The sequence below is a fragment of the Giraffa tippelskirchi genome, chromosome X (genome assembly GCF_054371585.1).
Source record: "Giraffa tippelskirchi isolate mGirTip1 chromosome X, T2T-mGirTip1v1.2.pri, whole genome shotgun sequence".
NCBI classification, from domain to species: Eukaryota; Metazoa; Chordata; class Mammalia; order Artiodactyla; family Giraffidae; genus Giraffa; species Giraffa tippelskirchi.
Window position 1 is genome coordinate 113,123,388 of NC_137289.1, and position 27,116 is coordinate 113,150,503.

The 27,116-nt window shown below is 39.1% G+C and overlaps 1 protein-coding gene across 6 annotated transcripts in view; it reads left to right on the forward strand.

Moving 5' to 3' along the window:
• The window catches only part of SRPX (sushi repeat containing protein X-linked), a 154,180-nt gene that overhangs the window by 109,101 nt on the left and 17,963 nt on the right, over positions 1–27,116 (forward strand). For all 6 annotated transcript variants that reach the window (XM_081565215.1, XM_081565216.1, XM_081565219.1 and 3 more), the window contains one exon: positions 1,951–2,072. In XM_081565215.1, the coding sequence (XP_081421341.1) occupies positions 1,951–2,072 (122 nt within the window). The remainder of the gene's footprint in view (positions 1–1,950; positions 2,073–27,116) is intronic.

Below are 27,116 nucleotides of genomic sequence, written 5' to 3' on the forward strand. Positions count from 1 at the left end.
GCTGTAGGTGTGGCTATGAATTAGCTTCCCTCCTCTGGCAAAGCAGCAGGAAGGGACCCAGAGTCGGCATGGCTCATGGTCTGGGGACCCAAGTCAAACAAGAGTATGCACTGAATATTTTGCCTAGGTGAGGACACCAGTTTTGCTCTGCAGACAGAGAAAGCTACAGTCTGTGCTCTGTTCAAACGCACCATAAGCAGAGCTGTTGGATGGGTGATACAGCTTCCTGTGTGTTAGCCTTCAGTTCCTTGGTCAGGTGGTCTGAAGGTAGTATTCAGTTATAAGTGAGGTTGTGAATGCTTTTCCATTCCTGGGCACAGTGGGAAAAACACCTTCAATGCCACAGATGTTCTTAGTTTGTGACCTTGACTCAAGCTGACTCATACATTAAGTTCCCTGGCTGAACAGGGCCACTTTCTTTGCTCTGGCAGCCATCAGCTCTGCTCACTTGCCTCTCACTTAAGAGTTGCTAGGTTGTACAGCTTCCAGGTATTCTCACCAACTCTTCCTGTCAACTGGGGGCCACACTCCACAGCGGGTAGGGCAATGACTCAGGCCATGCCTGGGTGGCACTGGGAGGGCCCATTTCAGGCAACTCTCAAATTTTCCCAAATAGGCTTTCTGGTCTGGAAGGGACAGGAGCCTCAGTCTGTAGTGGGTGAGGCTATGTATCACCTCCCCTGCCTGGGCATAGCAGGAGGACTGTCCAGAGGGAGAGCACAAAAATGGTGTCCCTGGCCTGTGTCCCCTGAGAGCCTCTCTGTAGGTCTTAAGATGTGTGCCAAGCCTGAAACCTGTCCTTAAGGCTGAAAATCCAGAAGAAAAAATGAGACCTCTTTCACAGAAACTGGGGGTGTATTTCAGTTTGTTGTCTCTGCAGTGACCTGGAGGTGGTAGCCCAACAAAAACTATTACAGTCACGTGTGACCCAGCATTGTAATCTCTTCCAGCCACCAGAGCCAGGTCATCAAGTGGTGTCCACTGGGTGCAGGCGTGCATATGTGCTAAGTCACTTCAGTTGTGTGTGACTCTTTGCAACCCCATGGACTGTAGCTCACCAGGCTCCTCTGTCCATGCAATTTCCCAGGCAAGAATACTGGAGTGGGTAGCCATGCCCTCCTCTAGGGTATCTCCCCAACCCAGGGATCGAACCTGCATCTCTGTCTCTTAGGTCTAAATGCATTGGCAGGTGGGTTCTTTACCACTAGTGCCACCTGGGAATTGGGTGGCAACCACCAAACCCAGGTCACCAACTGTTAAAAAAAGAAAGAAAACATGGCATCAGAGGAGGGTTGGAATGTCTTATCCTAGTTTCTTCACCATGTTAGTGTGTGGGGAGGCTTTGGGCTGGTGAGTGTGAGGGGTGGAAGAATGGGCAGATAAGGGGACACTAGAAGTAATCTTTTGTCCTTGCAAATACAAACAAAAATCCTCTGGAGGTGGTCTTTGATACTTTTTAGGAAATTTGGCTCATGCAAAGTCTCACCCCATCTGGAAATACATACACTGCCATTTTGCTTAGGTTTTCAAAATCTCATTGCCAAGTCATTTCTGAATGATTCCTCTAGGAAAGTATTTGGGTTTTATAGCCATTAGTTTAACCCCATGCCTGAGCGACACGCCTGAGTAACTTCACTTTCACTTTTCCCTTTCATGCATTGGAGAAGGAAATGGCAACCCACTCCAGTGTTCTTGCCTGGAGAATCCCAGGGACGGGGGAGCCTGGTGGGCTGCTGTCTATGGGGTCGCACAGAGTTGGACACGACTGACGCGACTTAGCAGCAGCAGCAGTAGCAGTTTAACCCCAGTTTCTCAACTATCTTCAGGACAGTATGGAGTGGGCAGAGAAACTTCCCCAAACAGAACAGCACTGCTTCTGTCAGTCTGTAGTTTGACATGGATTTTCTTTAGCTACACTTACACCTCCTGTCTTGGATTTTTTTTTTCCAGCAAGCACAATGTGGCCTGGATCTTCGACACATCACTGTAGTGGAGCTGGTAGGGGTGTTCCCGACCCTCATCGGCAGGATAGGAGCAAAGGTGATGCCTCCAGCCCTGGCCCTGCAGCTCAGGTAGGGAGAAGTTCTCTTCCTAAATGTTACTACCTATAAATGTACTTTTTTCTGATCAAGGTCCCTGATTTCTGTCTATTGAGTCTTGATTCCAGGCAGTGTTTCAGTATGTTACTTGGCATGTGGCTGCTTATCCAAATATATGATGCAGAGGGTAATCACCAGGGTTCTTTCCCCCTCCAGGTGTTTTTGCTTCGTCTTTATTTTTCCCTTGGTTGGAGAGGGATGGAAAGGGGACAGAATACAAAAAGGACCATAAGCAATCTTTGGTCTTATTAAGAGGGCAGGCATCCAGTTTAGCCTTTCCAAGCTTGGCATCCTTTTCCTCCATGCTTTCAAGGCACTTGTCCATGGCCCCATTTTAACAGCTATTTTATTTTGGTAACATATAACGCCAGAATTGTGGTGTTTGGACTCTGAGTAATGGTGCGTTAAAAAAGCAGAAATTAGCAGCCTAAAGGTAATTTCAGAGTGACCCAAACTTTTATTTGTGTCTTTTGACCACTGTGAAAAGAATAATGAGCAAAAGCAAAGCTCCTTAAAAATCTTCCTTTCTCATCTATCTTTTTCTCTCATGCTCTGCAAAGGAGGGGGTAGATCTCTGTTCTTATGGTCCCAAGCTAATGGTAGTTCTACTATCTTGTAGCATCCACATCCCACAAGATATTACTTCTGGGTTATACAAAGGAGGGGAAAGAGGGAAAAAAATGCTATTTGTGTGTGTGCATGTGTGTCATATTGGAAGCATAAAATTGCTGACTCCAAATCCTCTGGCCAGAACTCATCACATGATTGTGATCAGAGTTCAAGGGAGACTGGGAAATGTGGTCTTTGTATATACCCAGGAAGAAGAAAATGAAATAAAACTTGGTGAACCATATCACAGATTTTCAAAAAAGTTCACAGAAATTCCTTATTATGATGGAAATATGTCTTTAGCAAGTGTTGTTATGTAGTGACATAACAATTTATTTTTTATAATTTCCTTATTTTCCATCTGCCTTTTAAAAAATAATTTTACTTATTTTTTGCTGTGCTGGGTCTTCATTGCTCCCCAGGCTTTTCTTTAGTTGCAGCGAGCAGGGGCTACTCTCTAGTTGTGGTGTGCATGCTTCTCATTACAGTGGCTTCTCTTGTTGTGGAGCATGGGCTCCAAGTACGTGGGCTTCAGAAGTTGCAGCTCCTGGATTTGAGAGCACAGGTTCAATAGTTGTGGCACACGGGCTTAGTTGCTCAGCGGCATTTCATCTGCCTTTTGACCCACCACACTTTTGATTTATACCTGTCTCCTCACAGAGTCTGGCCCATCCACAACAGGATCAAAAATTCAGAAGGCCAGGGATGGAAAATGATAAATAGGCCTGAATTCTCTGTAGTTGGCTGAAGGAGAAACCTGGGAACACTCATCAGCTTTTATGTATTCATTTTTCTCCTCCTGCATTTGTATCTAGTACCTCCATAGGGGTGACACTTGTGAGTCAGAACTAGATCTTTTCAAATTTGCTACCTAGTACCTAGCACAGTGCCTGGTGCCATGTTGGTGCTAAGTAAGTAAGTGTCTCAAAGGGAATCAGCTTCACTATTTCCAGGAGTGACAGTACTCTTTAAGAGTGTTTGTATCATTCCCATCACTTCAAATTGAAGATAAGAAAACATGAGAGGACTGTTGCCATCTGAAAAATTTTATTGAAAATTCTCAAAGTAGATTTCATGAAGCTATTGCACATTTAGAACTACCTACACATATGCTATGTCAATGATTTTTTTTTTTCTAAAAAACTGCTGCAGAATTTACCAAAGAGTTTTTCTGGACTGCAGATATACAGAGAGACTCTTTGAAGGATAGAAAAATCTGATTTAAGACAATTTCTATAATTCAGGTTGTATATGTTGGGGCTACTATAGACCTCTGTAGGCTAATGCTGATGATTTAAACAATAAATAAGCTGCATAAATGAATTATACAGTGGTTCTCAAGCTTTACCCTGCCTCAGAATCTCTGGGAGGGCTGATAAAGAGTGCAGGGCCCTAGCCCCAGAGTCTCTGACTCACTTGGTCTATAGTGGAGCCTGAGAAACTTGCATTCCTAGGAAGTTTCCAGGTGTTGCTGATGCTGCTGGCCTGGGAATCACAGTGAGTGAACCACTGTCTTCTCCTTTTACCAAACGCTTACAGTTTTGAAATGGAACGTCTATTGTTTTCAATGTAAAAGTCCTTAAACTTCTTGGTTAAGTTTACTCCTAAGTATTTATTCATTTTGATACAATTATAAAAGTGATTTTTCTATTTCTGGTGCTTTTTATTGTTGCTGTTGTTCAGTCACTCAGTTGAATCTGACTTATTGCAACCCCATGGACTGCAGCATGCCAGGCTTCCCTGTCCTTCACTATCTCCTAGAGTTTGCTCAAATTCATGTCCATTGAGTCGGTGATGCCATCCAACTATCTCATTCTCTGTCGCCACCTTCTCCTCCTGCCCACAATCTTTCCCAGCATCAAGGTCTTTTCCAAAGAGTCGGTTCTTCACATCAGGTGGCCAAACTATTGGAGCTTCAGCTTCAGCATCAGTCCTTCCAATGAATATTCAGGGTTGATTTCCTTTAGGATTGACTGCTTTGATCTCTTTCTGTCCAAGGGACTCTCAAGAGGCTTCTCCAACAACACAGTTCAAAAGCATCAATTCTTTGGAACTCATCCTTCTTTATGGTCCAACTCTCACATCCATACATCTCACATCCATACATGACTACTGGAAAAACTAGAGCTTTCACTGAAGACCTTAGTTGGAACAATGATGTCTCTGCTTCTTAATACGCTGTCTAGGTTTATCATGGCTTTTCTTCCATGGAGCAAGCATCTTTGGAGGCTGCAGTCACCGTCCACAATGTTTTTGGAGCCCAAGAAAATAAAGTCTGTCACTGTTTCCATTGTTTCCCCATCTATTTGCCATGAAGTGATGGGACCAGATGCCATGATCTTAGTGTTTTGAATGTTGAGTTTCAAGCCAGCTTTTTCACTCTGTTTCACCTTCATCATGTGACTCTAGTTCATCTTTGCTTTCTGCCATTAGGGTCGTGTCCTCTGCATATCTGAGGTTACTGATATTTCTCCCGTAAATCTTGATTCCAGCTTGAGCTTCATCCAGCCCAGACTTTCCCATGATGTACTCTGCATATAAGTTAAATAAGCAGAGTGAAAATATACAGCCTTAATGTACTCCTTTCCCAATTTTGAACCAGTCTGTTGTTCCATGTCTGGTTCTAACTGTTGCTTCTTGACCTACATACAGGTTTCTCAGGAGGCAGGTAAGGCAAACTGGTATTCCCATCTTTTTAAGAATTTTCCACATTTTATTGTGATCTACACAGTCAAAGACTTTAGACTATTCAATGAAGCACAAGTAGATGTTTTTTTTCTGGAATTCCATTGCTTTTTCAATGATCCAACTGATGTTGGCTTTTTGATCTCTGTTTCCTCTGCCTTTTCTAAATCCAGCTTGTACATCTGGAAGTTCTTGGTTCATGTACTGTTGAAGCCTAGCTTGAAGGATTTTGAGCATTACTTTGCTAGCACGTGAAATGAGCACAGCTGTGCAGTAGTTTGAACATTCTTTGGCATTGCCCTTCTTTGTGATTGGAATGAAAACTGGCCTTTTCCAGTCCTGTGGCCACTGCTGAGTTTTCCAAATTTGCTGGCATGTTGAGTGCAGCACTTTACCAGCATCATCTTTTAGGATTTGAAATAGCTCAGCTGGAATTCCATCACCTCCACGAGCTTTGTTCATAGTGATACTTTCTAAGGCCCACTTGACTTCACACTTCAGGGTGTCTGGCTGTAGGTGAGTGATCACATCATTGGGTTACCTGGGTCACTAAGGCTTTTTGTATAGTTCTTCTATGTATTCTTGTCACCTCTTCTTAATATCTTCTGCTTCTGTTAGGTCCATACCGTTACTGTCCTTTATTGTGCCCATCTTTGCATGAAATGTTCCCTTGATATCTCTGATTTTCTTGAAGAGATCTAGTCTTTCCCATTCTATAGCTTTTCTCTCTTTCTTTGCATTGTTCATTTAGGAGGCTTTCTTATCTATCTTTGGTTTTCTTTGGAGCTGTGCATTCAGATGGGTAATATCTTTCCTTTCCTGCTTTGCCTTTTGCTTCTTTTCTTAGGTATTTGTAAGGCCTCCTCAGCCAACCATTTTGCCTTGTTTCTATTTTGATGATCTATTCATTGTTGTAAGCTGGATATTTAAGTCCCCTACTATCCTTATCCTTGTATTTCTCCTTTTATGTCTGTTAATATTTGCTTTATTTATTTAAGTGCCACTGTGCCAGATATATATATATATATATATATATATATATATATATATATATATATATATTTAACAAACATTATATCCTATTTTTGAATTGAACTCTTTATCACTATGAATCACCCTTCTTTAGATCATTATAGTCTTTGTCTTAAAGTCTATTTTGTCTAAGAATAGCTATCCAGGTTACTTTTGGTTTGCACTTGCATTGGATATATTTTTCCATTCCTTCACTTTCATTTTGTGTGTCCTCACATCTGAATTGTGTCCCTTGTAGTCAGCACATAGATAGGTCTTGATTTTTTTAATCCATTCAGCTACACTTTCTTTTTATTAGATAATGTAGTCCACTTAAATTATTGATAGATATATACTTATTGCCATTTTCTTAATTGTTTTCAGCTTTTTTATAGTTGCTCTGTTACATTCTTCTCTTGTTCTCTTTCTATGTGATTAGATGACTTTAGCAGTATGGTTAGAATCCTTTCTCATTATCCTTTGTGTATCTACTGTAGGTTTCTGGTCACCATGAAATGTATATATAAACATATTTATAATGGTTTAAGTTGAAAACAAATTAAGTTTGAATACATTCTAAAGGAACTCAAATATTTCTGCAAAAAAAAAAATAGACTCACAGAAATAGAAAACAAATTTAAGCTTACTAAATAGGATAATATGGGGTTGAGGGAGAGTGGGTGAAATTAGGAAGCTGAGGTTGACATATACACACTAGTAGAAAAAAAGAGAAATAACAAACACCTCCTATATATCACAGGGAACAATATTCAATAGCCTATAATGGAAAGGAATCTGAAAAAGTATATATGTATTTATGTACAACTATCACTTTGTTGTATACCTAAAACATTTTAAATTAACTATTTCCATTTTAAAATGGTTACAATGTTTAGAATGTAGATATGTTAGTAAAAGTAGTGGATCTATAAAGCTGGTATAAAGGTTTAAAGACAAAAGTAGTAAAATAACTACAATAGCTACTTAAGGGATACACAGGATTAAAAGATAATAAATGTGACATGAAAATCAAAACAAGTTTATTTCAATCATTTTTTAGATTCCAAATATAAGTGATGTCACATAATATTTGTCCTTTGGCTTTATTCACTTAATAAGATAATTTCTAATTCCATCCACTTTGCAAATGGCATTGTTTCTTTTCTATAGCTAAGTAATATTCCATGTGTATATATACCACATCTTCTTTATGCCTTCATTTGTAAATGGACACTTAGGTTGCGTCCATGTCTTGGCTGATGTAAGTAGTACTGCTGTGAACATTGAGGTACATGAACGTTTTCTTTCTTTTTTATTTTATTGTCGTATAGTTACTTTACAACATTGTGTAGTTTTCTTTATACAGCAAAGTGATTTAGTTATACATATATTCATTCTTTTCCAGATTGTTTTCTCACACAGGTTATTACAGAATATTTAGTAAAGTTCCCTGTGCTACACAGTAGGCCCTTCTTGGTTATCAATCTTTATAGAGTAGTATATATATGTTAATCCAAAGCTCTTGATTTATTCCTCCTCCTCCATGTTTCCCCTTTGGTAAGTATGTGTTTCTTTTCAATATGTATAAGTCTGTTTCTATGTTACAAATAAGTTCATTTGCATTGTTTGTTTAAAAATGAGATTCCATATATGAGTGATATCATATAATATTTATCTTTGTCTAACTTACTTAACTTAGTATGGTCTTGGTCCATCTATGCTGCTATAAATGGCATTATTTCATTCTTTTTTATTGCTGAGTAATTTTCCATGCCGTATATATGTATGTGTGTGTGTGTGTCTGTATGTGTGTACATACAATATCCTTTCCTCTGTTGATGGACACTTGATTACTTCCATGTACTGGCTATTGTAAATAGTGCTGCTATGAACATTGGCATGCACATATCTTTTTGAATTATGCTTTTCTCCAGATATATGTCTAAGAGTGAGATTGCTGGATCACATGGTAGTTTTAGTTTTTAAAATTTTATTTATTTATTTTTGGTTACACTGGTTCTTCACTGTTGTGCAGGCTTTTGCTAGTTGCAGTGAGTGGTGCCTACATTGTGGTATACAGACATCTCATTGCAGTGGCTTCTCTTGTTGTGGAGCAAAGGCTCTAGGGGGTGCAGCCTTCAGTAGTTGCGGCATGTGGGTTCAATAGTTGAGGTTCCCGGGCTCTAGAGCACAGGCTCAATAGTTGTGGCACACAGGTTTAGTTGCTCTGCGGCATTCATTCCATCTGCCTTTTGACCCACCAAACATTTGATTTATACCTCTTTTGTCACAGAGAGTCTACCCCATCCACATCAGGATGAAAAATTCAGAAGGCCAGGGATGGAAAATGATAAATAGGCCTGAATGCTCTTTAGTTTAGACCACCTGACCTGCCTCCTGAGAAATCTGTATGCAGGTCAAGAGCAACGTTAGAACTGGACATGGAACAACAGACTGGTTCCAAATCAGGACAGAATAATGTCAAGGCTGTATATTGTCACCATGCTTATTTAACTTATGTGCAGAGTGCATCATGAGAAATGCTGAGCTGGATGAAGCATAAGCTGGAATCAAGATTGACAAGAGAAATATCAATAACCTCAGATATGCAGATGACAACACCCTTATGGCAGAAAGTGAAGAACTAAAGAGCCTCTTGATGAAAGTGAAAGAGGAGAGTGAAAAAGTTGGATTAAAACTCAACATTCAGAAAACTAAGATCATGGCATCTGGTCCCATCATTTCATGGCAAATAGATGGGGAAACAGTGGAAACAGTGGCAGACTTTATTTTGGGGGGCTCCAAAATCACCAAAGATGGTGACTGCAGCCATGAAATTAAAAGACACTTGCTCCTTGGAAGAAAAGTTATGACCAACCTAGACAGCATATTGAAAACCAGAGACATTACTTTGCCAACAAAGGTCCATCTAGTCAGATCTATAGTTTTTCCAGTAGTCATGTGTGGATGTGAGAGTTGGACTATAAAGAAAGCTGAGCACTGAAGAATTGATGCTTTTGAACTGTGGTGTTGGAGAAGACTCTTGAGAGTCCCTTGGACAGCAAGGAGATCCAACCAGTCCATCCTGAAGGAAATCAGTCCAAAATATTCATTGGAAGGACTGATGCTGAATCTGAAACTTCAATACTTTGGCCACCTGATGTGAAGAACTGACTTGTTTGAAAAGACCCTGATGCTGGGAAAGACTGAAGGTGGGAGGAGAAGGGGATGACAGAGGATGCGATGGTTGGATGGCATCACTGACTCAATGGACATGAGTTTGAGTAAGCTCCGGGAGTTGGTGATGGACAGGGAAGCCTGGCATGCTGCAGTCCATGGGGTCACCAAGAGTCAGACATGAGTGAGCGACTGAACTGAACAGAACTCTCTTTAGTTAACTGAAGGAAAATACTGGGAACACTCATCAGCTTGTATTTATTTGTTTTTTCTCCTGCTGTATTTGCATCTAATAATTCCCTAGGCTTAACACTTTTGAGGTCAGTACTAGATCTTTTCAGCATTTGCTACCTAGCATAGTGCCTGGTGCCATGCTGGTGCTAAGTAAATGACTGAATGAGTCAGCTTTACTATTTACAGTGCATGACGGTAGTCTTTAAGAGTATATGTATGATTGCCAACACTTCAATTTGAAGATAAGAAAACTTAAAAGGACAGTTGACATCTAAAAAAATTTTATTGAAAACTCTAAAGGGTTTTTTTCTGGATTGCAGATATGTAGAGAGAATATTTATAAAACCTTGATGTGGTTTTTAAATTGCTTAAATTTGAAGGATAGAAAAATCTGATTCAAGAAAACTTCTGTGACTCAGATTTTATATGTTGGGGCTATTGTAGACCTCCATAGACTAATGCTGATGATTTAAACAAAAAATAAACTGCATAAGTGATTTATGCAGTGATTCTCTAGCTTTATCCTGCCTCAGAATCTCCAGGAGGGCTGTTAAAAGAGTGTGGGGCCCCAGAGTTTCTGCCTCACTTGGTCTAGGGAGGGGCCTGTGAACTTTCATTTTTAGAAAGTGTCCAGGTGTTGCTGATGCTTGTGGTCTGGGGATCACAGTGAGTGAACCACTGCCTTGTGCTTTTACCAAAGGCTTCACAGCTTTGAAATGGAATGTCTGTTGTTTTTAATGTACAAGTCTTTTAACTTCTTGATTAAGTTTACTCCTATGTATTTATTCATTTTGATACAATTATAAAAGTGACTTTTCTATTTCTGCTTTCTTATTGTTGTTCAGTTGCTCAGTCATGTCCGACTCTTTGCAACCCCACGAATGGCAGCATCCCTGGCTTCCCTATCCTTCACTAACTCCTGGAGTTCGCTCCAACTCATGTCCATTGAGTTGGTGATGCTGTCCAATCTTCTAATCCTCCGTTGCCCTCTTCTCTGCCTGCCCGCAGTCTTTCCCAGCATCAGGGTCTTTTCAATGAGTTGGCTCTTTGCATCAGGTAGCCAAAGTATCAGAGCTTCAGTATCAGTCCTTCCAATGAATACTGAGGGTTGATTTCCTTTAGGATTGACTGGTTTGATCTACTTGCTGTCCAAGAAACTCTCAAGAGTATTCTCCAACACCAGAATTCGAAAGCAGCAACACTTCGGTGCTCAGCCTTCTTTATGGTACACCTCTCACATCCATACATGACTACTGGAAAAACCATAGATGGATGGACTAGATGGATGTTTGTTGGCAAAGTGTTGTCTCTGCTTTTTTTTTTTTTAAATAAATTTATTTATTTTAGTTGGGGGCTAATTGTCTCTGCTTTTTAATACACTGTCTAGGTTTGTCATAGCTTTTGAGGAGGAATCGGCTTAATTTTGTGGCTACCGTCACTGTAGGCAGTGATTTCAGAGCCAAAGAAAATAATGTCTCACTCTGTTTCCATTTTTACACATCTATTTGCCATGAAGTGATGGGACCAGATACCACAATTTTAGCTTTTTGAATGTTGTTTTAAGCCAGCCTTTTCCCTCTCCTCTTTCACCTTCATCAAGAGCCTCTGTAGTTCCTCTTCAATTTCTTCCATTAGGGTGGTGTCATCTGCATATCTGAAGTTATTGATATTTCTTCTGGCAATCTTGATTCCAGGTTGAGTTTCATCCAGCCCGCCATTGTGCATGATTATACTGTGCATATAAGTTAAATAATCAGGGTGACAATATACAGCCTTGATGCACTTCTTTCCCAATTTGGAACCAGTCTGTTGTTCTGTGTCTGGTTCTAAATATTGATTCTGATCTAGTTACAGGTTTCTCAGGAGGCAGGGGAAGTTGGTTTGGTATTCCCATCTTTTGAAGAATTTTCCAGTTTCTTGTGGTCCACACAAAGGCTTTAGCCTACTCAGTGAAGCAGATGATCTTCAGGAACTCCCTTGCTTTTTTCTATGATCCAACAGATATTGGCAATTTGATCACTGGTTCCTCTGCCTTTTCTAAACCCAGCTTGTACATCTGGAAGTTCTCAGTTCATGTATCGTTGAAGCCTAGTTTTAAGTATTTTGAGCATACCTTGCTAGCATGTGAAATGAGGGCAGTTGTGTGATAGTTTGAACATTCTTTGGCATTGCCTTTCTTTGGGATTGGAATGAAAACTGACTGTTTCCAGTCCTGTGACCACTGCTGAGTTTTCCAAATTTGCTGGCATGTTGAGTTCAGCACTTTCACAGCATCATCTTTTAGGATTTGAAATAGATCAGCTGGAATTCCATCACCTCCACTAGCATTGTTCATTGTAATGCTTCCTAAAGCCCACTTGACTTTGCGCTCCTGAGTGTCTGGCTCTAGGTGAGTGATCACACCATTGTGGTTATCCAGGTCATAAAGATCTTTTTTGTATAGTTCCTCTGTGTATCAGAGAACGTAATGGCACCCCACTCCAGTACTTTTGCCTGGAACATCCCATGGACGGAGGAGCCTGGTAGGCTGCAGTCCATGGGGTTGCTAAGAGTTGGACACAACTGGGCGACTTCACTTTCACTGTTATGCATTGGAGAAGGAAATGGCAACCCACTCCAGTGTTCTTGCCTGCAGAATCCCAGGGACGGGGGAGCCTGGTGGGCTGCCATCTATGGGGTCACACAGAGTCAGACACGACTGAAGCAACTTAGCAGCAGTAGCAGCCTCTGTGTATTCTTGCCACCTCTTCTTAATATCTTCTGCTTCTGTTAGGTCCATATCATTTCTGGCCTTTATTGTGCCCATCTTTGTATGAAATGTTCCCTTGGTATCTCTAATTTTCTTGAAGAGATTCCTAGTCTTTCCCATTCTATTGTTTTCCTCTATGTCTTTGCATTGTTTATTTACAAGAAGGCTTTCTTATCTCTCCTTGCTATTCTTTGGAACTCTACTTTCAGATGGATATATCTTGATTTTCCTCTTTGCCTTTGACTTCTTTTCTCAGCTATTTGTAAGGTCTCCTCAAGACAACCATTTTGCCTTGTTGCATTTTTCTTTGGGATGATTTTGATCACCACCTCCTGTTCAATGTTACGAACCTCCATCTGTAGTTCTTCAGGCACTTTGCTCTAGATTAAATCCCTTGAGTTTATTTGACTTCCAGTGTATATTCAAGAGGATTTTGGTTTAGGTCATATGTGCATAGCCTAGTGGTTTTCCCTACTGTGTTCTATTTAAGTCTGAATTTTGCAATAAGAAGCTCATTTGAGCCCCAGTCAGCTCCAGGTCTTGTTTTTTTCAAATATACTACTTAAGAAGAGCAGAGAACTAGCTCCAGAAGGAATGAAAAGGCTGAACCAAAGTGGAAACGATGCCCAGTTGTGGATGTGTCTGGTGGTGAAAATAAACTCTGATGCTGTTAAGAACCATATTGCATAGGAACGTGGAATGATAGGTCCATGAATCAAGGTAAATTGGACCTGGTCAAACAGAAGAAGATAAGAGTGAACATCAACATTTTAGGTATCAGTGAACTAAAATGGGTCAGAATGGGCAAATTTAATTCAGATGACCATTATATCTACTACTCTGGGCATGAATCCCTTAGAAGAATTGGAGTCACCCTCACAGTCAATAGAAGAGTTCAAATTGCCATTCTTGGTTGCAGTCTCAAATGACAGAATGATCTCAGTTCGCTTCCAAGGCAAACCATTCAGCATCACAGTAATCCAACTCTATGCCCCAACCACTAATGTCGTAGAAGCTAAAGTTGAACCGTTGTATGAAGACCTACATGACTTTCTAGAATTAACACCAAAAAAAGATGCCTTTTCATCATAGGAGGCTGGAAAGCAAAAGTATGAAGTCAAGAGATACCAGGAGTAACAGGCAAGTTTGGCCTTGGAGTACAAAATGAAGCAGGGCAAAGGCTAACAGAGTTTTGCCAAGAGAACACACTGGTTGTAGCAAACACCCTCTTCCAACAACACAAGAGATGACTCTGCACATGGATATCAGCAGAGGGTCAATATCGAAGTCAGATTGATTATATTCTTTGCAACTGAAGATGGAGAGGCTCTATACAGTCGGCAAAGCAAGACAGGCAGCTGACTGTGGCTCTGATTATGAGCTCCTTATTGTGAAATTCTGACTTTATTATTCATGTATAGAAATGCCTGGGATTTTTGTATATTCATTTTGTAGCTAGAAACTTTACTGAGTTGACTTATTAATCTAACAGTGTTTTGATGGCGTCTATAGGGTTTTCTATATATTACATTGTGACATCTACAAATAAAGACAGTTTTACTCTATTTTCCAATTTGGATGTCTTTTTTTCTCTTTTTCTTGCTTACTAAGTCTAGCTAAGACTAACAATACCATGCAGAATACAAATAGAAAGAGTGTGCATCCCTGTCTTGTTTCTGATCTTAGAGGAAAAGCTTTTAGCTTTACACAATTGAGTATGAACTTAGCCATGGCCTTGTTTATATATATGGCCTTGATGATGCCAAGTTATGTTTCCTCTATACCCACATTGTTGAGAGGTGTTTATCAACACCTCTTATCATCCACTTTTAAATGGATGTTGAATTTTGTCAAAAGCTTTTTCTAATTCTATTGGGATAATATGATTTTTATCATTCATTCTGTTAATATGGTATAACATGATCTGTAGATGTTGAACCATCTTTGCATCTCTGGTATAAATCTAACGTGTATGATCCTCTTAACATACTAATATGTTGAATTCTGTTTACAAATATATTGTTGAGGATATGTGCATTTGTGTTCACCAGGGATATTGCCATGCACTTTTCTTGTGTCCTTGTCTGGTTTGGGTTATCCGCTAATGGTGGCCTTATATATGAGTTTAAAATGGTACCTCCTCTTCTAGTTTTTGTTAAGAGTTTGAGAAGGATTAGTATTAATTCTTCTTTGAAAGTAGGTAGAATTCAGTTGTGAAACCATCTGGTCATGGACTTTTGTTTGGAGATTTTTGATTAGTGATTCAATCTTCTTAATAGTAATCTGTTCAGACTTTCTGTTCATTATTCAGTCTTAAAAGGTTGTATTTTTCTGGGAATTTATGCACTACTTCTAGACTGTCAAATTTCTTGGCATATGATTTTTCATCATAGACTCTTATCCTTTGTATATCTGTGGTAGCATGTGTGAGTCTCCTCTTTCTTTTCTGTCCTGGTGAGTCCAACTAAAGTTTTATGAATTTTACCTTTGTGCAAAGAACAAGCTTTTGTTGTACTGGTGTTTTTTATTGTTTTTCTCGATGCTCCTTCATTTATTTCTTCTCTGATCCTTATTATTTCCTTACTTGTACTAACTTTGGGCATTGTTTGGTCTTTTTCTAGTTCTTTCAGGTGTAAAGTTATGTTGTTTTAGAGACATTTTTTCTTGATAAGTATTTTTGCCCTGAAATTCTCGTTTAGAACTGCTTTTTCTGCATTTCATAAGTTTTAGAATATTCTATTTCAATTCTCATTTGAATGAATGTATTTTTTGATTTCTCTTTGACCTGCAGGTTATCCAGTAACACACTGTTTATTTGCAACATTATTTGTATGTTTCCAGTTTTCATATATTTGATTTCTAAGTTTGATACATTATGATCTCAAAAGATGCTGGATATGATTTCAATTATCTTAAATTAATGCTTGTTTTAAGCCTTACATGATCTATCCTAGAGAATGTTCTGTGTGCACATGAGAATATATATTCTGTTGCTTTGGATGGGATGTTTTGTATTTCTCTATTAAATCCATGGTTTAATGTGCTTAAGGCTGTTTTGTTTATGAGTTTCCATCTGGATGATCTATCCATTGTTTTAAGCAGCATATTAAAGTCCCCTACTATCATTATCCTTGTATATATCCTTGTAGGTCTGTTATATTTGCTTTATATATTTAAGCGCTCCTATGCTGGTTGTATATATTTACAAATATTATATCCTCTTTTTGGATTGAACTCTTTATGATTATGTATCGCCCTTCTATAGCTCATTGTAGTCTTTGTCTTAAAGTCTATTTTGTCTGATATAAGAATAGCTATCCAGCTTACTTTTGGTATCTACTTCCATATGATATGGGCTTCCCTTGTGGCTCAGCTGGTAAAGTATCCATCTGCAATGCAGGAGACCTGGGTTTGATCCCTGGGTTGGGAAGATCCCCTGGAGAAGGGAAAGGCTACCCACTCCAGTATTCTGGCCTGGAGAATTCCAGGGACTATACAGTCCACGGGGTCGCAAAGAGTCAGACACAACTAAGCGACGTTCACGTTCACGTCCATACAATATATTTCTCCATTCCTTCACTTTCAGTTTGTGTCCTCACATCTGGATTGAGTCCCTTGTAGTCAACATATAGATAGACCTTGTTTGTTTGTTTGTTTTAATCCATTCAACTACACTTTCTTTTGATTAGATAATTTAGTCAATTTAAATTATTTATACATATATACTTACTGTGATTTTGTTAATTGTTTTGGCTGTTTTGTAGTTCCTCTCCTTCATCCTTCTCTTATTCTTTGTGATTTGAGGACTTTAGCCGTACACTTAGATTCCTTTCTCATTATCATTTCTGTGGCTATGTTTCTGGTTTCTGGTCACCATGAAACTTATATATAACTTATATTTATAATGGTTTATTTTTAAGTTGATAACAACTTAAGTTTAAATGCATTTTAAAGCTCCACAAATATTTTTAAAAAACAAAACTGGACTCACAGACAAAAAAAACAAACATGGTTACCAAAGAGGATAGTAGGGGGTTGAGCGAGAGTGGGAGAAATTAGGAATTTTGGGTTAACATATACATACTACTGTAAATAAAAGAGAAATAACAAAGACCTCTTGTATACCACAGGAAACAATATTAAATATAATGGTAAAGAATCTGAAAAATAATATATATTTTTATGTATAACTATCACTTTGTTGTACACCTCAAACAAAATTTAAATTAACTATTTGTACTGTAAAATGGTTAAAATAAAATATTTAAAATGATAAAAATGTAGGTATATTTATAAAAGTATTGGATCTATAAAGCTAGTATAAAGGTTGAAAGACAAAACTAGTAAAATAACTATAATAACTACTTAAGTGATACACGTGATTAAAAGTTATTAAATGTGACATCAAAAGCAAGTTCATTTAAATCATATTTTAGATTCCACATATAACTAATGTCATATGATATTTGTCCTTCTTTGCCATTCTTCATTTAATAAGGTAATTTCTAATTCCACCCAAATGCCATTTTTTTTTTTACAGCTAAGTGATATTCCATTGTGTATATATACCACATCCTCTTTACACATTCATTTGCGAATGGACACTTAGGTTGCTTCCATGTCTTGGCTGTTTTAAATAGTGCTGCTGTGAAGATTGAGGTACATGTTTATTTTCTTTCTGTTTTATTTTACTGTAGTAGAGGTGTTTACAGTGTTGTGTTAGTTTCATATGTACAGCAAAATGATTCAGTTATACATATACTCATTCTTTCTCAGTTGGTTTTCTCATATAGGTTATCCAAGAATATTGAGTAGAGTTACCTGTGATATACAGTAAGTCCTTCTTGGTTATCAATCTTATATGTAGTAGTGAGTATATGTTAATCCAAAGCTCTTGATTTATGCCTCCTGCTCCAAGTTTCCCCTTTCATAACTATATATTTGTTTTCTCTAAGTCTGTTCCTGTGTTACAAATAAGTTCATTTGTATAATTTTCAAAACATTAGATTCCACATATGAGTGATGTCATATGATATTTATCTTTCTGTTTGACTTACTTGACTTAGTATCACAATCTCTTGGTCCATCCATGTTGCTGCAGATGGCATTATTTCATTCCTTTTTATTGGTGAGTAATTTTCCATGGTACATATGTGTGTGTGTATGTATGTATGTACACACACACACACACATCACTTTATCCATTCCTCTGTTGATGGACACTTGGTTGCTTCCATGTCCTGGCTGTTATAAATAGTGCTGCTTTGAACATTGGAGTGCACATATCTTTTTGAATTATTGTTTTCTACAGCTGTATGCAGAGGAGTGGGCTTGCTGGATCATATGGTAGCTTTATTTTTAGTTTTTAAAATGTTTCTTTATTTAATTTTTAGTTGCAGTGACTCTTCATTACTGCCCTGGCTTTCCCTAGTTGCAGTGAGGGGGGCCAACGTTTTGCTGCAGAGGCTTCTCATTGCAGTGGCTTCTCTTGTTGTGGAGCACAGGCTCTAGGCAGCCTTTAGTAGTTGTGGTACATGGGTTCAATAGTTAAGGCTCCTGGACTCTAGGGCACAGGTTTAATAGTTGTGGCACATGGATTTAGTTGCTCTGTGGGATTCCATCTGCCTTTTGATGTACCACACACTTTATTTATATCTCTCTTCCCACAGAGAGTCTTCCCCATCCACAGCAGGATGAAAAACTCAGAAGGCTAGAGATGGAATAAGATAAGTGGACCTGAATTCTCTTTAGTTGGCTGAAGGAAAAATCTGGGAACACTCATCAGCTTTTATTTATTAATTTTTTTGTCCTGCTGCAATTGCATCTAGTACCTCCCTAGGGCTGACACTTGTGAGGTCAGAACTAGATCTTTTCAAATTTGTTACCTAGTACCTAGCACAGTGCCTGGTGCCAGGTTGGTGCTAAGTAAGTAAATGACTCTAAATGGAATCAGCTTTACTATTTCCAATGGTGACAGTACTCTTTAAAGAGTATACTTATAATTACCAACATTTCAAATTGAAGATAAGAAAACATGAGAGGACTGTTGCCATCTGAAAAATTTTATTGAAAATTCTGAATGTAGGTTTCATGAAGCTATTGCTCATTTAGAACTAACTACACATATGCTGTATCAATGCTTTGTTTAAAAAAAACCTGTTGCAGAATTTACTAAAGGACTTTTTCCTGGATTGCAGATATCTAGAGAGAATCTATATAAAAATTTATGTGATTTTTAAATTGATTAAATTTGAAGGCTAGAAAAATCTGATTTAAGAAAACTTCTATGATTCAGATTTTATATGTTAGGGCTACTGTAGACCTCTGTAGGCTAATGCTGATGATGTAAACAATAAATAAGCTGCATAAAAGAATTATACAGTGGTTCTCAAGCTTTACCCTGCCTCAGCATCTCTGGGAGAGCTGTTATAACAGAGTGTGCGACCCCAGCCCCAGAGTTTCTTACTCACTTGGTCTATAGTGGGGCCTGAGAACTTGCATTCCTAGAAAGTGTCGAGGTGTTGCTGATGCTGCTGGTCTGGGGATCACAGTGAGTGAACCACTGCCGTGTGCTTTTACCAAAGGCTTCATAGTTTTGAAATGGAATGTCTTATTGTTTTCAATGTACAACTTTTTCAACTTCTTGGTTAAGTTTACTCCTAACTATTCATTTTATACAATTATACAAGTGACTATTCTATTTCTGGTACTTTCTTACTGTTGTTGTTCAGTCGTTCAGTCATGTCTGACTGTTAGTGACCCCATGAACGACAGCATGCAAGGCTTCCCTGTCATTCACTATCTCCCAGAGTTTGCTAAAATTCGTGTCCATTGATGCAATGATACCATCCAACCATTTCATCCTCTGTCATCCTCTTCTCCTCTTGCCCTCAATCTTTGCCAGAATCAGGGTCATTTCCTGTGAGTCCACTCTTCCCATCAGGTGGCCAAAGTATTGGAGCTTCAGCTTCAGCATCTGTCCTTCCAATGAATATTCAGGACTGATTTCCTTTAGGATTGACTGGTTTGATCTCCTTGTTGTCCAAGGGACTCTCAAGAGTCTTCTCCAGCACCACAGTGGGAAAGCATCAATTCTTCGGCGTTGAGCCTTCTTTATGGTCCAGCTCGCACGTGCGTGCTTGACTACTGGAAAAACCGTAGCTCCAACTATATGGAGCTGTCAGCAAAGTGAAGTCTCGGCTTTTGAGAGTCTCTTAATTTCGTGGCTGCAGTCACTGTCTGCAGTGATTTTGGAGCCAAAGAATATAAAGTCTGTCTCTGTTTCCATTTTTTCCCCATCTATTTTCCATGAAGTGATGGGACTGGATGCTCTGATGTTAGTTTTTTGAATATTGAGTTTTAAGACAGTTTTTTCACTCATCTCTTCCACCTTCATCAGTATACAGCCTTGATGTACTCCTTTTCCAATTTTGAACCAGTCTGTTGTTCCATGTCCAGTTCTAAATGTTGCTTCTTGACCTGCATATGGGTTTATCAGGAGACAGGTAAGGTGGTCTGGTATTCCCATCTCTTGAAGAATTTTCCAGTTTGTTGTGATCCACACAGTCAAAGGCTTTATTTAGCCTAGTCAATGAGCCAGAAGTTCTTTACCACTCTGACACCAGGAAAGCCCTTATGTGTGTATACAGACACACAAACACATGACATCTTTATCCATAGCTCTGTTGATGGAGACTTGGTTACTTCCATGTACTGGCTATTGTAAATAGTGCTGCTCTGAAAATTGGGGTGCACATATCTTTTCAAATTATGGTTTCCTCCAGATGAATGTCCAAGAGTGAGATTGCTGGTTCATATGTTAGTTTTATTTTTAGGTTTTAAAATTTTATTTATTTTATTTTTGGTTGCAGTGACTCTTCATTGCTGCCCTGGCTTTCCCTAGTTGCAGTGAGTGGGGGCCAACGTTTTGCTGCAGAAGCTTCTCATTGCAGTGGCTTCTCGTGTTGTGGACCACAGGCTGTAGGGTGGGCAGGATTCAGTAGTTGTGGCACATGGGTTCAATAGTTGAGGTTCCTGGACTCTGGAGCACAGGCTCAATAGTTGTGGCACATGTGCTTAGTTGCTCAGTGGCATTCCATCTGTCTTTTGACCCACCACATGTTTGATTTATACCTGTCTCCTTGCATAGAGTCTACCCCATCTGCACCAGGATCAAAAACTCAGAAGGCCAGGGATGGAAAATGTTAAATAGGCCTGAATTCTCTTTAATTGGATGAAGGAGAAGCCTGGGAACACGCATAAGCTTTCATTTATTCATTTTTTGTTCTGCTGCTTTTGCATCTAGTACCTCCCTAGGGGTGACATTTTTGAGATCAGTAGTAGATCTCTTCAACATTTGCTACCTAGTACCTAGCACAGTGCCTGCTGCCATGTTGGTGCTAAGTAAGTAAATGACTCTAAATGGAATCAGCTTTACTATTTCCACGGGTGATAGTAGCCTTTAAGAGTGTATTTATAATTACTAACACTTCAATTAAGATAAGAAAACTTGAGAGGACTGTTGAGATTTGAAAATTTTTTATTGAAAATTCTCAGTGTAGGTTTTATGAAGCTATTGCTCATTTAGCACTAACTGCTCATGTGCTGTGTCAATGATTCTTTAAAAATCCAGTTGCATAATTTACTAGAGTTTTTTTTCTGGATTGCAGATATGTTGAGAAAATCTGTATAATATCTTAATGATTTTAAATTGTTTAAATTTGAAGGACTAAAAAAAATTTGATTTTTTTTTCAGATTAGGCTTTTTGTACTTTCTTTTTTTAAAAATTTATTTATTTATCTATTTTTTTACTTTACAATATTGTATTGGTTTTGCCATAGATTGACATGAATCCACCATGGGTGTACATGTGTTCCCCTTCCAGAAGCCCCCTGTGACCTCCCTCCCTATCCCATCCCTCTGGGTCATCCCGGTGCACCAGCCCCGAGCACCCTGTATCATGCATCGAACCTGGACTGGTGATTCGTTTCACATATGATAATTTACATGCTTCAATGCCATTCTCCCATATCATCCCGCCCTCGCCCTCTCCCATAGAGTCCAAAATACTGTTCCATACATCTGTGTCTCTTTTGCTGTCTTGCATACAGGGTTATCTTTACTGATTTACTAAATTCCATATATATGCGTTAGTATACAGTATTGGTGTTTTTCTTTCTGACTTACTTCACTCTGTATAATAGGCTCCAGTTTCATCTACCTCATCAGAACTGATTCTAATGTATTCTTTCTTTTTAATGGCTGAATAATACTCCATTGTGTATATGTACCACGGCTTCCTTATCCATTCATCTGCTGATGGACATCTAGGTTGCTTCCATGTCCTGGCTATTATAAACAGTGCTGCGATGAACATTGGGGTACACGCACCCCTTTCAATTCTGCTTTCCTCGGTGTGTATGCCCAGCGGTGGGATTGCTGGGTCATATGGCAGTTCTATTCCCAGTTTTTTAAGGGATCTCCACACTGTTCTCCATAGTGGCTGTACTAGTTTGCATTCCCACCAACAGTGTAAGAGGGTTCCCTTTTCTCCACACCCTCTCCAGCGTTCATTGTTTGTAGACTTTTGGATAGCAGCCATTCTGACTGGCTTGAGATGGTACCTCATTGTGGTTTTGATTTGCATTTCCCTGATAATGAGTCATGTTGAGCATCTTTTCATGTGTTTGTTAGCCATCTGTATGTCTTCTTTGGAGAAATGTCTGTTTAGTTCTTTGGCCCACTTTTTGATTGGGTCGTTTATTTTTCTGGAATTGAGCTGCAGGAGTTGCTTGTATATTTTTGAGATTAATTCTTTGTCCATTGCTTTGTTTGCTAGTATTTTCTCCCATTCTGAAGGCTGTCTTTTCACCTTGCTTATAGTTTCCTTTGTTGTGCAGAAGCTTTTAATTTTAATTAGGTCACATTTGTTTATTTTTGCTTTTATTTCCAATATTCTGGAAGGTGGGTCATAAAGGATCCTGCTGTGGTTTATGTCGGAGAGTGTTTTGCCTATGTTTTCCTCTAGGAGTTTTATAGTTTCTGGTCTTACGTTTAGATCTTTAATCCATTTTGAGTTTATTTTTGTGTATGGTGTTAGAAAGTGTTCTAGTTTCATTCTTTTACAAGTGGTTGACCAGTTTTCCCAGCACCACTTGTTGAAGAGATTGTCTTTTCCCCATTGTATATTCTTGCCTCCTTTGTCAAAGATAAGGTGTCCATAGGTGCATGGATTTACGAAAACATCTATGACTCAGGTTTTACATGTTGGAGCTATTGAAAACCTCTGTAGGCTAATGATGATGATTTAAACAATCAATAAGCAGCATAACTGAATTATGCAGTGCTTCTCAAGCTTTACCCTGCCTCAGAATCTCTGGGAAGGCTGTAAAACAGAGTGCGGGGCCCCACCCCCAGAGTTTCTGACTTACTTGGTCTGTGGTGGGGCATGAAAACTTACATTCCTAGCTAGTTTCCAGTTGTTGCTGATGCCACTAGTCTGGGGATCACAGTGAGTGAACCACTGCCTTGTGCTTTTACCAAAGGGGTCACAGTTTTGAAATGAAATGTCCTATTGTTTTCAATGTACAGTTGTTTAAACTTCTTAGTTAAGTTTACTCCTATGTATTTATTCATATTCATAGAATTATAAAAGTGATTTTTCTATTTCTGGTGCTTTCCTACTATTGTTGTTCAGTCACTCAGTCGTGTCGGACACTTTGCAACTGCATGAATGGCAGGACACCAGACTTCCCTGTCCTTCACCATCTCCCAGAGTTTGCTCAAATTAATGTCCATTGAGCTGGTGATGCCATCCAACCATCATCCTCTGTTGCCCCCTTCTCCTGCCCTTAATACTTCCCAACATCAAGGTCTTTTCCAGTGAGTCGGCTCTTTGCATCATGTGGCCAAAGTGTTGGAACAACAGCTTCAGCACATTGCTGAAGCTTCCAATGAATATTCAGGATTGATTTCCTTGAGTATTGACTGGTTTGATCTCTTTGCTGTCCAAGAGACCCTCAAGAGTCTTCTCCAGCACCATAGTTGGAAAGCATCGATTCTTCTCTGCTTAGTTTTCTTTATGGTCCAACTGTCACATCCGTACATGACTACTGGAAAAACCATAGCTTTGATATCTCGGTTTTTTAATACACTGTCTAGGTTTGTCATGGCTTTTCTGCCAAAGAGCAAGCGTCTTTTAATTCCATGGCTGCAGTCACCATCCACAGTGATTTTGGAGCCCAATAACATAAAGTCTGTCACTGTTTCCATTTTTTCCCCAACTAGTTGCCGTGAAGTCATAGGACTGGATGCCATGATCTTAGTTTTTTGAATGTCAGGTTTTAAGCCAGCTTTTTCACTCTCCTCCTTCACCTTCTTCAAGAGGCTCTTTAGTTCCTAAGAGTGGTGTCTTCTGTGTATTTTCATTATTGATATTATTCCCAGCAATATTGATTCTAGGTTGAGCTTCAATGAGCCTGGCCTTTTGTATATTGTACTCTGTATAGAAGTTAAGCACAGTGACAATATACAGCCTTGACTTTGTTCTTTTCCTATTTTGAACCAGTCTGTTTTTGCATGTCAGATTCTAACTGTTGCTTCTTGACCAGCATACAGATTTCTCAGGATGCAGGTAAGGTGGTCTGTTATTGCCACCTCTTTCAGAACTTTCTAGTTTTGTGATTCAATAGTCAAAGGCTTTAGCATAGTCAATGATGCAGATGTAGATATTTTTGTGGAATTCCCTTTCTTTTTCTATTATCCAACGGATATTGGCAAGTTAATCTCTGGTTCCTTTTCCTTTTCTAAATGCAGTTCTGGCAGTTCTCTGTTCACGTACTATTGAAGCCTAGCTCAAAGAATTTTGAACATTTCCTTGATAGCATGAGAAATGAGCACAATTGTGCAGTAGTTTGAACTTTCTTTGGCATTGCCTTTCTTTGGGAATGGAAAGAAAACTGACATTTTTTTATTCCTGTGGCCACTGCTAGTTTTCCAAATTTGCTGGCTTATTGAGTGCAGCACTTTGACAGCATGCTCTTTTAGCATTTGTAATAGCTCAGCTGTAATTCCATCACTACACCAGCTTTGCTTGTAGTAATGCTTCTTAAGACCCTGGGCTCTGAGTGAGTGAGTGAGCTCACCATCTTGGTTAGTTGGGTCATTAAGACCTTTTTTGTACAGTTCTTCTGTGTATTCTTGCCACCTCTTCTTACTGTCTTCTGCTTCTGTTAGAGTCATATTGTTTCTGTCCTAATTGTGCCCATCTTTGGAGGATTTCCCTTGATATCTCCTTGATATTCCCTTGATATCTCTAATTTTCTTCAAGAGATCTCTAGTCTTTCCCATTCTATTGTTTTCTTCTATTTCTTTGCATTGTTCATTTAATAAAGGTTTCTTACGTCTCCTTGCTATTCTTTGCAAGTCTGCATTCAGATGGGTATATCTTTGTTTTCTCCTTTGCCTTTTGCTTCTCTTTTTTCCTCAGCTATTTGTAAGGCCTCCCCACACAATCATTTTGCTTTGTTCATTTCTTTTTCTTGGGGATGCTTTTGGCCACCACCTCCTACACAATGTCTTGAACCTCTATCCATAGATCTTTCATCACTCTATCATACCTAATCCCTTGAATCTATTCAAAGGATTTGATAATCCCTGTATAATGATAAGGGATTTGATTTAGGTCATACCTAAATGACCTAAATTGGTTTTTCCTGCTTTCTTCAATTTAAGTCTGAATTTTACAATAAGGAGCTCATTATCTGAGCCACAGTCAGCTCCTGGACTTGTATTTGTCCAATATACTACTGTAGAAGAGTAGAGAAATGCCTCCAGAAAGAATGAAAAGGCCAAGCCAAAGCAGAAATGATGCCCAGTTGTGCATGTGTCTGGTGGTGAAAGTAAAGTCAGATGCTGTAAAGAACCATATCGCATAGGAACCTGGAATGGTAGGTCCATGAATCAAGATAAGTTGGGGGTAGTCAAACAGGAGATGGCAAGAGTGAACATCAACATTTTAGGACTCAGTGAACTAAAATGCACGAGAGTGGGCAAATTTAATTCAGAATAATGATTATATCTTACTGTGGGTAAGACTCCCTTAAAGAAATGGCGTAGCCCTCATAGTCAAAAAAAGTGTCCAAAATGCAGTACTTGGGTGCAGTCTCACAAACGACAGAATGATCTCAGTTCGTATCCAGGACAATCCATTCAAAATCACAGTAAACCAAGTCTATGCCCCAACTAGTAATGCCAAAGCTGAAGTTGAACGGTTTTTGAAGACCTACCAGACCTTCTACAGCTAACAGCAAAAAGAGATGTCCTTTTCATCATAGGGGCCTGGAATGCAAAAGTAGGAAGTCGAGAGATACCAGGAGTAACAGGCAAGTTCGACCTTGGAGTACAAAAAGCAGCAGGGGAATGTCTAACAGAGTTTTGCCAAGAGAATGCACTGTTCATAGCAAACACCCTCTTCAAGCAACACAACAGACAACTCTACACATGACATGAGCCCCTTTTTGCAAAATTTAGACTTTGTTATTCTTGTATAGAAATGCCCAAGATTTTTGTATATTCATTTTGTATACAACAGCTTTACTGAATTGGTTTGTTAATCTAACAGTATTTTGATGATGCCTTTAGGGTTTTCTTTTTTATTTATTTATTTATTTTAATTGGAGGCTAATTACTTTTCAATATTGTAGTGGTTTTTGCCATACATTGACATGAATCAGCCATGGGTGTACATGTGTTCCCCATCCTTAACTCCCCTCCCACCACCCTCCCCATCCCATCCCTCACGGTCATCCCAGTACACCAGCTCTGAGCACCGTCTAATGCGTAGAACCTGGACTGGTGATCTGTTTCACATATGATAATATACATGATTCAATGCTATTCTCTCAAATTATCCCAACCTCCCTCGCCTTCTCCCACAGACTCCAAAAGTTTGTTCTTTACATCTGTGTCTCTTTTGCTGTCTCGCATATAGGGTCATCACTACCATCTTTCTAAATTCCATATATATGTGTTAATATACTGTATTGGTGTTTTTTTTTTCTGACTGACTTCGCTCTGTATAATAGGCTCCAGTTTCATCCACCTCATTAGAACTGATTCAAATGCATTCTTTTTAATAGCTGAATAATATTCCATTGTGTATATGTACCACAGCTTTCTTATATGTTCGTCTGCCGATGGACATCTAGGTTGCTTCCATGTCCTCGCTATTGTAAACAGTGCTGTGATGAACACTGGGGGACATGTGTCTCTTTCAATTCCTCAAGTGTGTATGACCAGCAGTGGGATTGCTGGGTGGTATGGCAGTTCTGTTTCCAGTTTTTTAAGGAATCTCCACACTGTTCTCCATAGTAGCTGTAGTAGTTTGCATTCCCACCAACAGTGTAAGAGGTTTCCCTTTTCTCTGCACCCTCTCCAGCATTTATTGTTTGTAGACTTTCTGATAGCAGCCATTCTAACGGCCGTGAAATGGTACCTCATTGTGGTTTTGATTTGTATTTGTCTGATAATGAGTCATGTTGAGCATCTTTTC